The 12,737-nt window shown below is 39.0% G+C and overlaps 1 protein-coding gene across 2 annotated transcripts in view; it reads right to left on the bottom strand.

Moving 5' to 3' along the window:
* pcdh11 (protocadherin 11) overlaps window positions 1-12,737 on the bottom strand; it is a 128,902-nt gene that overhangs the window by 48,202 nt on the left and 67,963 nt on the right. For both annotated transcript variants that reach the window (XM_051954342.1, XM_022189014.2), the window contains exon 5: window positions 5,336-5,371. In XM_051954342.1, coding sequence (XP_051810302.1) covers window positions 5,336-5,371 — 36 coding nt within the window. The remainder of the gene's footprint in view (window positions 1-5,335; window positions 5,372-12,737) is intronic.

The following is a 12,737-nucleotide window of genomic DNA, read 5'->3' as shown; positions in this document are numbered from 1 at the left end:
TTTTTTAATGTCTTTTCCTCGGAGTTTGAGAAAAAACGAGGAGAGAGAAGATGGGACTAGTCTTTTGCACTGTTTCGGTAATATAGACTGTACCTTGAATTTATGTCTTCACATGATTCCCTGAGTAACATCATACTGCATCACACTGTATAGAGGCATAAAACGCATAAAATATAATTACGCCCTCAGCTTTGGTTATTGCGGTGAATTTTATTCATCCCATTATTCAAACTGATAAGATTTTTTTTTTCCAAGAGCAAATACAACTGGTGTACAAATGACTATCTTGATTTTCTTCATTGCCATAGCAACAAAAGCAATATACAAGTCCTGAATTAAAAACATCATTAACACATGCTCCTTTAAGCTCAGGAGGTGGTGATGTCTCTGTGCTCACATATTTTTCCATAGCCACTACAGTGCATAGATAAAGCACTTATTGTTCTTTGATAAAGCTAAGTAAGGCTTGGAAAATAGAGGAGAGAGGGAGAGTAAAATAAAGTCTGGCTCTAATGAAGGACAAACTGCCAAAAACCAAGTGCACAAAAAGCTTCATTTAAAAACTATCAGAGAGGGTTGACTAACCTAAATCCACACAATTAGCACCCTGAAAGCACAACTGAGTGGTTTTCAATGCTGTGATGTTGAAACAGCAAGCTAAATATTCTATTTACTTGATTCATCTAGCTCCTGAGGCCACAAATCTGAGTGTGTACGTGTGTCTGCGCGAGTGTATGTTAGTCGGATAAAGACAGATGAGAAATAAGGAGAAAGAGAGGGGAAAAAAGGGCACGCAGTCAAAGAAACAAACAGGAAAAAAAGCACACAAACAGCCTTCAACTCTTGTGTGAGATAACAACTCAGGAACAAAAGCTTTTTTTATTGCCGTTGTTTTCTATTAGGAAAATAAAGCAGAAAGAGGCATTTGTTATCATGCATGCACAGAAGTAAGTTTTTATATATGATGTAGGAGTTAGAACAATTAATCTTGTTTTTACTACATGTGGTATCACATGCGTTGTATAATTCTACATAGCATAGAATTCTTTCCGCTCTTCGCACAATTTTATTCAATTTCAGAGACGGAGAGGAGACGAATACCTTGTTGGCAAAATTATATAGCTCTGTGTGCCATGTTTGCCCACGCTTTCAAGTAGTCTAAATATCTACTTGTTCTCAAACAGTGTTGGCAGCTGTTTCTCAAATTACTGGAGGATGCACGCAAAAGCAATGTCCAGGTTCCAGCAAAGGAAAGAGCCCACTTACGGGAGGCTGGCAGTGCTACAAAAAGCATGCTTCCTCTCCACATGATTCTAATTATTGGAAACTTGCTCCAACAATGGCATCCAGAATCTATTAGAACAAACAGCTGCCCGTGACAATTAGGACATAATCATTTTGCATAAGGGAGTTTCTTCCTTTTTAGACTGCTGTTTATTCAAGCCCATTCAGGTTGATGCCAGATGTTAAGAAAAGCCTAATTTGATTCCACGATGTACTCATTAGCAAGCCATAGATTTACAATATTAATTACGATTAAATACTATTAATGGGGCTTAAATAAATACAACTTTTGCTCTCGGTGGCAAATGACTAATGCGAATGAAACGTTAATGTCGAAAGACAAACATGACAAACAAAAACAAACATTCACTAAGGAGTCAAGGTGAGTGCGAAGCATTATCACTTATTTAAAGAAGCTGCCAGAAATCCATAAAGCAAAGACAAGCTGCGGTAAGAGATATCAAGACCAAACAAAGCCCGCTCAGCCAGATAAAACACTGCCTTGAGAAGTATGTACACAGAGATAAAATGAACAGGAGAGATGCATGCCAAGTTCTACCCTATAACAAGGCAGAAAATCCAAAACCCTCCCTCTGGTAACCACCCAGATGGGGATGGATTCACGGGTTACTGGATTAGAAGTCCGTTATATTTTGATACAGAGGAGGGAGGAGGGGCTGCCACTTTCTCCTTTGGTAGACTACAGCCCTTTGAATTTTATTATTATATATACTTCCCCTCCAACTATGAGTCTCTCAAAACAGCAAAGAAGTCAGTGCTGCGCGGAGAAGGACTTGGCTGACAACCACCTCACTTTGAGTGATAAACAGGGACCACTTAGGAGTGAATCAGGGGAGATTGGCTCTGCCATTTCAGATAAGGATCAGCTTGCGGGCACACCTAGACCTGCATAAATCTGTTCAGAGGAGATGGTGATTTGTCATGTCGCACATGTCTTATGTAGAGACGGAGAAAAAAAAAACAGCAATACAGCAAGGGCAAGATCCAAAAGGCATCGTCCCACATGTCCCTGCTCTGCTTTAAGTCAAGATCGTGCATCATCCACAAAAATCTTAGTGATTTTAGCTTTGTGTTCCTTTTCTTTTTCTTTTCCTTCTTTTTAAAATGTTATTGCATACATTGCCAGTGTAGTTTATCATGTGAGAGATGACATGCCTTCACTGGTGAGATGATGAGTTCGCAGGAACATGCAAGAAGGAGGTGATTGTAGCAAGTGGGCTGTCAGATTAGTGGGTGTTTTTTTTTTTTGACAAATCAAATGAGTTTTCATCAGTTTGATTTCTCATTGATTCATCCGCTATGATGGCATTTTCTGTGACGTGGCAAAGCTATAGTAATGTTCCCAGACCTAGCAAACATGTGCCTTACACTGAGCTGTGATCAAACTCTTTTGAATTCTTTAGAACTTTAATAGTATGTAGTCAGATGTTATCAATATAATGACTTTAGTTCAGACAAGCAGCAGCACAATGATGATATTCACTTGTGTTATAAATGTGCATTAAATAATATGAAAATCGTGTCTGTGCACTAATCAAACTAGTCAGAACAAAACACAAATTATTCTGCAGAGTATTTCTTCATAAATTACTTCACAGTTTTGCTACATTTGCTCAAGAAACATTTAAAAGGAGGAGAAGAAGCTCTTAGTGTTGATAATGACTACCTACAATTTGACATTTTCAAACATATTTTTGCTAATATAATAACCAAGTTCTCAAAAATCACCCACAAACTATCAATCATATTCATAAAAGGATGTTAAGAGTCTCAAAAACTATCCAGTCATGATAAAGGGATCACTAGTAGCAGATTAATACCAGCTGTGGTTTTGAGGTTTTAAATGGCAGTGAGAATTACCATATTTGTGATGGTATGGAGTTGTAGTGCTTGGAACTAAATGTCAGAACAGGATGATTGTCAGTATAAAGATTTCCAACTGAGAAAGTGAGATCCCATATGGGATCATTAACTTTACACATAGTTGAGGTATTGTTCAGGTTATTTTCATTATTGTTTCATTTTTAGTCGCTGTTTTGTTTGGTTTATGCAGCTGCACTACTTAAATTAGATTTAAAAAAAAAGATTATGGCTTTTGTGAAAATAGACCCTTTCCCATCTGCAACAAGCTCCTCCTTCATTGTCTTGGTTACAAGTACCATCCCATGAAAAAGGAGCAACAGATCAACACCACTGCCTTTTGAGAGTTCACATGCACTTTTTCACAGGACTGCATAAACGTCAGTCATTTTCACTCTCTTGATCAATCCACCAGTGTTGTTGTTTTTCTGGTTAGATCGAGCTTCTTCCACCTCTCAGTCGAGGAACGTTACATTTCTAGTATTTCCTGAGAACCTCAGTCTCTGCAGAGTTCATTCTGCTGCCAAGGCGAGAGGCTTGTCAGGCTGAGGTACTGTATGTCATGAGTGCTGTGTGTTTGTTTGTCTGTCCACCTGTTTGTCAGAAAGATCACAGAAAAACTTCCAAGCCAAATTTCATAAAAACTGACTGAAGAGGTGGAGCACGGGCAAAGGAAGAATCTATGAAATTTTTGGTGTGGATCTGGATCACTTTCGTTAAAACTGCAAGATCGATCTCGCTGGAGAATGCGTTTTTTGAGCGTCTTTACAATGCACTACTCTGAACAGCTGTTTAGAATATGTTTAACTTCACACCCTATCAACAGATTCATGGTATTAACAGACAGAATCGGAACAGTATTTTTTTTTGCTGTTGATTGCTAATTTGATTCTTAGAGTTGCAACTCATTTGTCAATCTATTGTTGAATGAGTTAGCACCTGTCTTGTTAGTATATAACAAAGCATAGAGTATTTTTTCTAAGTTTCTTTTTATCTGCCATAAATGATACATTTTTCCCAAAATTTAGCTGTTTTTGCAATGAATTTCTAGTTAAAAGTGCGCCAGTCACAGTCACAGCCACAACAATGAAACCATCTGCCTGGTATTGCTTCCTGCATGCTGCCAAAACAGCTCTGACCCTTCAGGGTGTGGAGAGCAGACCTCTCGGGGTGTCTTGTGGCATCTGCCACTGGGATGTTGGCACTGTATCCGCCAGGTCCCGGGGGTTACAGAATGAATCAGGCTTGTTCTGGCATATCCTGTGGATGCTAGATCAGATTGGGATCTGGAGAGTTTGGAGGCTGGGTCAGTGCCTTGGGCTCTTTGTCGTGCTCATCGAGCCGTTCTTGAGCAGCTTTTGTGGTGGTGTGGGAGGCCATTGTCCTGCAGGGGGAGGACGCTGTTGTTGGAGAGTGCCGTTGCCGTGGGTAGGTGTGCTGGATCTACAATAATACTGAGGTGGGTGGTACGTGTCGAGGAAACATTGATTTGATAACCCAATGTTTTCCAGCAGAATATTGAATTTTAATAAGATGATCATTGTATTCACTTCAATTGTCAGTGGTTTCAATGCTGTGGCTGGTTGGTATATATTAGACAAAGCTATTACTTTTTCCTAAGATAAAACTATCCCTCTTACTCTAATTCTCACAGGATGCTGGTTGAGTTTGGACGATAGCAGGAAGTTCCACAGAGTGATGAATTCAATGTTTCTTTCAGTGTGGAACAGTCATATCACCAATATTATGAACACGTTCTGTTCTCTTCATGTTCTTTTGACAGAAAAAGTATTTGAGCGTCTGTAACCCATGACAAATTCTGCTACAATTTATGTGAACATATTCACCTCCCAGTGCTAATATGAGGGAAACATTAACGGCTAACACTGGCCGGTGTTTAGAAGTGTTAAATTCTTACCATACAAGTTGTCAACAATTACAATGTTAAAAGAGCAACACTTTGAAACCCTCTGTGATTCGATGTGTTAACATTAGCATGTTAACTTGTTAATTTGTATTTGCTGTATATAAATGACATGCAAAACTACTCGCAATGATACGTGTAAAATAATAAGAGAGCAAACAAATGCAAAATCATGCTCTGATTAAGCTTAGGGTTGTGCACATGCAAGAAAAGAAAAGGGCATAGAGTAAAATGTGTAAGACTTACATTCACAGAGGTTATCTTGCCAAGCTGACAGGCCTCCTGCAAGGACAGAAGAACAGTCATTTCACATCACTGTCTCTCACTGTAACTCTACAAAGGATTTACTATGGAAATGGATATTTGAAACCAACAAAGGAGACTGTGCTGAGAACTTTTCATTCTTCTTCGAGCCAGTCAGAGTTCACAATTGACAACCTCATAGATTTGGGAGTTTAAAGTCTTTCTTAAGTTGGAATTGAGAATTAGGATACACATTGATTTCTTCCTCAGATGCGGCGTTTGTACAGCACACTTCCATGCTCAGTTGGCTCACCAACAAACCGCGCTGCAGCGTACACACCCTCTCCCCAGAAATGTAAAGAATAGGGCAAACCTGACATCCTGACAACACACGCCATACAACTGACACTTTGATAAAGATGTTTTCTCTGCATGTCAGAGTGGAAAGTGAACAGAATATCAAATGAAGCATCAAAAATTAACAATAAACAGCGACAAGCTTCTAAATTGGGAACAAAAGACACCCGCAAGCCTGCAAAATAGCATCCTCTCTCTGGGGACTGAGATAACTCACAGAGAGATAAGAGTATTTAATTTTTAATCACCAATTTTGTTTTCTTTGTACTGTGTATAATAATCTGAGTACGTGACTTTATTTGCAAAGAAAATAGAAGAAAACTGGCAGTGAGGAGCCACTTAGACAGGGGAGAAGCAGAGAGGACTGCTGGGGTGGAACGGTAAAACAATGAACAGGAAACAAGTTCATGTCAACAGATTATCCCACCATAATTGTTCAACAAGGGAGCTGCTACTGACAGAGTTACAGCGCAGAACAAAAAAAACACAAAATGGTTCAAAATGGTGGACAACTAACTAAATTTAAAAATCAGGTCAGACAATAGCTGATCAACTACTGCCTGACCCAACAGTTGCATTGTGCAGTAATATTAATTATAGACAATACAGAATAACAGGTTTGTGTGGCGGCGGACATTACATTTATGTAGGTAACAATTGAATAACTGTATTGCCACGAAACATCAAGGTGCTACAACAACAAGTTCTCACAATACATCAGTCAGCCACAACATTAAAACCACATGCCTGATATTGTAAAGCCCGTGTCGTGCTGCCAAAACAGCTCGGACCCACTGGGGCTTGGACAGGGGCTCTTTACAGACGAGATGTTGGCAGCAGAGTCGTTTCTGAGCAGTTTTTTGCAGGACGTATTGTCCTGTGGGGGAAGTCTGCTGCTGTTGGGGAGCACTGCTGCCATGGGGGAATGTGCAACAATGGTTATGTGCGCGGTACATGTCAAAGGAACATCCATATGAATGCCAGGATCCAAGGTTTCCCAGCAGAACGGTGCATTGGAACAAGATGATCAATGTTATTCACCTGTCAGCATTTTTAATGTTGTGGCTGATTGGTGTACTTCACCAAAAGATGATCTCTTCTTTAAAAGTTATTAATGTTAAAAATGCCAGGAATATTAAAACGAGAGGAGAAAAATGTAGACACAAAAAAATTCCACTCTTCTCCACTCCCAACACAACTGGTCAAGGCAGATGGCTGCCTTCCCTGGACCTGGTTCTGTCATAGTGTTTTTTTCCCTTTAAACCTTTTTGGGGTTCTTTCCCATCGCTGCTGACTGCTTGCTCATATTGAATCTAAAACAAACTTTGGATTGTTGGGTTTCTGTTCTCTATTTAAAATTCACAATGTTTTCACCTTACTTTGTGAAGTGCTATGAGGTAACATTTGTTGTGAATTGTGGCTATATATCAAAAAAGTAATGTACTGCTAAGCTCTATGCCTGCATCTACATGTTTCAATGATGTGTTGTTACTGCAAACATGTTACATGAAAAAGACTTTACATTACAAAAAGTCATTACTTTATCACAAAACTTGCTATTTTTGCCACTCACATACTGGGGTTCTGTGCTATATTGTAAAATCTGGTAGTGAGCAGCCCACTAATAATTCTCGCCAGACTCTGCAGCTCACCTCAGCTCCGGAAAGGGTTTTAGTCAGCTCATTTCTATAAGCTCACAAATATTCTGTTTTGGCCCGCTCTCACCTCCCATCATCCCATTTGTCAGGAACACTGGGCAGCTGTATTCAGCAAAAAAACAAGCTCTGATAAACCCACCACCTTACCTATGCCAAAGAGCAGACAGACAAATTTAGCAGTCAGCTGATGACATTTAGCAGCCAAAGGGGCCATATATTTCCCTCAGGAGTTGGTGGAGACTAAAACAGAGCTAATATTCCCTTTGTAAAGAATGTTAATGCAGTTTTGTGTTCGTATGATATGCATATATTTTTGCTGGCACGTGGTAACAACTTTAGTGTTAGTGTTTTGTTTACAGCTTGTCCTAATGTGGGTTTTCATAGGTATAAAATAAATGGCATAGGACAATATTATTTGGTTTTTCAAAGTCATCTCACCGAACTTTGAATTCTTTTTCTAATTTCTTAGTCACTCCTTGACGTATTTTGTGATAAGGTACAAATTGAATTAAGCTCCTAAAAGTACATTAAGGATACTCATTGAGCCCAGGAATCAAAGCAACTATGAAAACAGGTATGCATAATATTTTTCACAAATTGACTGCTCAAGAAATGTGTTTGAATATGGTCTTAAGAAACACTCAAGGGAATATAGTGTAGGTTATGTTTAAAAAAAATCTTCATAGCTAGTAATTTGGATTCATACTGTACCTATACATGATCACAGCATCAGGATTGAGCATCCATAGCACTAACCCTACAAAATGAAATGACTGGAGAAAGGATTACAAAATATTTCTGTTAACACAACTTTATTTTCTGAACTGTCATAGAAAAATCGATTTTATTTTCTCTTTTTTTTTTTTACGTATTTGAACGCACCAACATTTGTCAGGTTTCTCTGATGAGTTACTCATTTGCATCTCATGACTGGTCATTTAAAGCAGATTTTTACTTGAGGCTGCCATCGGCCAGTTGTTTCTTCTCCATGTCATGTTTTATTCAACATCTCGTGACACAGACTTCAAGTTAGAGACCTGGCAACCAATTAAATATATGATAATGCACATGAAGGATTTGAGAAGGTGACCTCTGGTTGTTTCATATTTGGATGACATTCTAAGTAGTAGTTGTACATTTGATTGTTCGAGACAATCAATGTAAGAGTTCTCTCCGTCTCGTTCTCTCTTTTTTTCTCATCAGTATGGATTGGTCAGTGACCTACACTCTGCATGCACGCCTCTCAAACTAGCAGTTTCAAAGCACTCACATGCAAGCCTGAGAGAGAGTTATGCTTAAGATAAGTGCATTTGTTGGTGAACCACATCAAAGTACAGAGGGATGTCTTAGCGAGGCAGAGGCAGTGGAGCTCGAACCTAGCCTTTGATCACCCCAGGCACTCTGATCATTAAAATATTGGATAAATAATTGATTAAAAACACCAGACCTTATTGTGCTCTGTTTCTGTATCCAAATGTATCCCAATTTGGAGACACAGTGGCTGCACAATGGATTAAGAGGAAGAATAGGTCGCAGTGAAAGGAGCACACTGTGCATATTGTAGTATTCTATGGTATATTTTAAAACAATTTATTCATATAATTACATCTGATGTTGATGTAATATGGTAACTGACAGTGGCACAGCTCTAGCTCCAGGCTGAAGTGTTGCAACAACCTTTTCCTTTACCTGCTTAAGTCTGAGCTACGGCATGCCAGGTTACCACAGAGGTAGAGGGACTGAGCAATAATCAAAAGGCACATACAGAAGGTAGGAAAGAGTGCATTCCAGCTGTGCGTAGGAGACTGAAGGGTAGCTAATATTACATCTATAGTGGAAACTAGGCCTGCAGTGTGCAAGAGAAAGACAATGAGCCCACTGTGGGCATATCAGTGATATTAAAACACTATTTTCCTTCAGCTTAGGCTTGTATATGGGCTACTATAAGTCTCCCTCAGTACGTGTACATTTACATTTAGAGTATATAAATGTAAGTCTATAAATCTAAATTAATCAAAATTTATCCCTGTTCTAACCTAGAACACCAGGCCGGTGGTGGAGCACAGAATCTCAGCCCTGTGTGTTGTATATGGAGTCCAGCTGCGCATCTTATCCATGTAATAAATCCATCGCAAGGTCTGTTAGAGTCACTAAATCAACATGTGTAAATCTGTGCATTGTCAGGATTATCCATATTTCTGAGTGACTCACTGTGAGGTTTGACATCATTATTTCTGTCAGGTTTTTAAAAACTTTTTCATTACACCCTGAGCATGAGACAAAGGTTTAAAACTATCTTATCTGTTCCATAATAAATGAAGTCAAGAAAGAGCTCACTGGAACAGCATTTTATTTGCAGGGTTAGTGTAGCATAATAAAACTTTAGAAACCTGCAGGCACAATGAAGATATATGTATATATATGTATATATCTAGAACAGATAATTCAAGGATTACGACTGATAGCTGAGGATTAGAGCTCAACAGTAACTCTGAGACTGACTTAATGTAGGAGTCATGTTAAATAATAATGTTCTTTAAAAAAGGGAAATGTTCTGATGCTGCAAAAAGCTTGTTTTCATTATTAAAACAGATCAAAACACTATAGTAAAACAAGAAAAACAGAACATTATGTATTACAAGTATTTTAAGACTGTATAATAGTGCACAATACAATTAAACCTGCTCCCTGCTTTATGCTTGCACACCTAATTTCAATGTAATCCTGCAGCAGTTTCACTCTCTGAGTCTTATTTAAGCTGCTTTTCATTTCTTTTTTCTTTTGATAGAAACCATTTGTTAATAATCAAGCTTGCTAATTCTACTTCTCCACTTTTTTTTCTGATAGTGTTTCAGATAAAAGAAACATCTCATCAGACCATTTTTAAACAGTTTTTTTTAAAGAGTAATAGCTTACTAATCGGGCTACTAATTTAAATTTTTAAAACACATTCAAAATAATTTATAAAGTACAAAGAGAATAAAACACACTCCGGTTTACAAATATGTGCCATGCGAGAAAGGTAACAAATATTCTCATGAAATGAGGCCGCACTCCAAATGATATTTAATAGCCACAACTTAGGCTTAGAGCACTAGTTTCTAATTTCCCTGGCCTCTGGACAAATTCAAACACATTTAAAAGCCACACAAACGCTGCTGGTTTGCCGTTTTGCTTAGAATTAATGCATATCAAAAGAACTCATTACCAAAGCGTGAAAAGTTGCTGTTTCCATAGAAAGGCATCGTTTAATACATAACCAATCAAATCACCGCCTCTGCATTTTCAAGTTCTTGCCATTCCAGTTTTCTTTGATGAGACTTGCTCCTGACCTCTGTGGGTTTGATGACACCAGGGTCCTACAGTGTAGCTCAATTATGACCTCTGCAGTCTGTCAGCAAGAGACAGTATCACAATGCATAGCTGTGGTGAGTACATTAGTGGCAACTTCAAAGTGAGGAAGAAAATGGTGCATCAAGCTGCCTTGCTGGAGATTGTTATATAAATATTTTTTTAAAGAGCGTATGATGTGATAACTTCAAGCTACACTGAAAGCCTTAAAACCCCTCATCCCTGGGGTCGTCATGCTCCTAATAGTTTAACACTAATGAGATCTGCTGCTCGTATTTCTACTGCCTCCCACATAACAGTTTATTTCACAGAGTAAATACCTTTGAAAGTAGGGGAAAGCACAGAGTAAGGCAAAGAGACAGGAAACATGCTAGCTGGTCACTGTCTCTCAACTTGCTAAAGCTTGGCCTTGCGTATTTCGCATTATTTGTTTTGACTCAGGCTCGGACTGCAGTCTGATGCGATTCGGCTCATCTCCCTGCATGAAGTTTGAGAAAATAATGGTCAAGCAGGACTCGCCAGTGCTGCACTATTCCAGAACTGTCGGGGCCATGCCACAGTCTACGACTTAAACTCTTCATAGACGGTGGGAGACAAAACATGTGGCCCGCTTTCAAGTGGGTTTCCCTGTGGATGGGAACGCGAATGTGTCTGAATTTATCAACAGGAGCAAAATGACAATTGTCAGGTGGCCCCAGCACAATCACACACATGCAGACATATGCGTGCATAACACAAATAGGCACAGTGGAAAATTTGGACGTGCACGCCATCTGCTCATGTGTGCAGACACAAGAGACACGAACGTCTGAGCCAAGAAGCAGTGAGCAGAGTTCAACTTTACATCCCTTATATTTCTGGCAAACGCAGCATGTCTTAGACAGCGTGATAAAACTGTTGCAAAACAAAACACCTCCTCATCAAAAGGGGCTAATAAAGTCTTCAATATACTTAAGTGTAGCCTTAGATAAATAGAATACCCATTTACCTCTGCATTGGTGTTCAGTTGTCCAAAGTGTATTGATGTACTTATTGACATTCAATAAAGGGAAACCCTCTCAGCAAACCGTAGAGAGCGGTGTAAATCCTGTAAACTTCTTGAGTGTGCACAAGGAGCAACTTTCCTTGAACACAATTACAAGACAGCAATAATGTAACCGTGTGTTCGAACCAGTTTTGATTTACAAGTGGACAACGTGTTGCCTTTTCAGCAGCTTGTTATTATTAAGTGGTCTGTATGTGTGTGTTTCCCCTGGACAATCCCCCTCTCGCTTCACTCTTAGTGAGGTATTGATCTTCCCAGTGTACCAGCCCCTCCTGATTTCATTAGGCGAGCTGCTGTTAATTACTCCACACTCTAACCTTTTGCTGTTTCATTTGGACCAACAAATTAGGTGAATTAAAAAACGGGATGTAGGACGAGGAAAAGAGAGAAACGGGAAGAAAAAGAAAGCTCCCTCGCAGCTGTAGTGGTGGACCTCCCCTTCCCTTCTGTGGCGTTTGTGTCAGAATCCCAAGTGGCATAATAATTAAAAAAGTTCATCAATGTTCTCTTTGCTCATCAAATTATGCAGAAGGAGGCTATTCCTGTAATTGTTGCAGAGGATTCATTTATGAAAACCATACCAGCCAGATCTAGTATGGTTGTCTAGGGAGTTGGAGAATTATGCCTTTTTTTTCCATTTCACTTCTTTATGTATTTGTGAAAGGTTCCTCATGTTCAGGCAGACTGATCATTAAAACACATTTTATTCATTTATGCATATTTATTTACAAGGATCATATGACAGTTTTAACGAACTTCTAAAATTTGTGTTACAGTGAATCAAGGAGCAGAACTCTGCTTTCCTGACACACCAATTTGTCTTCTTAGGGAAGGTATTAAAAGAGTATGATATGACACATAGCTGCAAAGTTATAATTAGACTCCATTTAATACCTTATGTCATGAGATTACATGCGCGGTGCATGGCATCTAAAGCACACTTAAATCGCAGGGGATGTAATTGATTAACCATATGAGACTAGGAAGCAGATGA

This window comes from Acanthochromis polyacanthus, chromosome 10 (assembly GCF_021347895.1).
Source record: "Acanthochromis polyacanthus isolate Apoly-LR-REF ecotype Palm Island chromosome 10, KAUST_Apoly_ChrSc, whole genome shotgun sequence".
Lineage (NCBI taxonomy): Eukaryota > Metazoa > Chordata > Actinopteri > Pomacentridae > Acanthochromis > Acanthochromis polyacanthus.
Note: the sequence above shows the minus strand (reverse complement) of the source record. Positions and strands in the feature narration are given on the sequence as shown.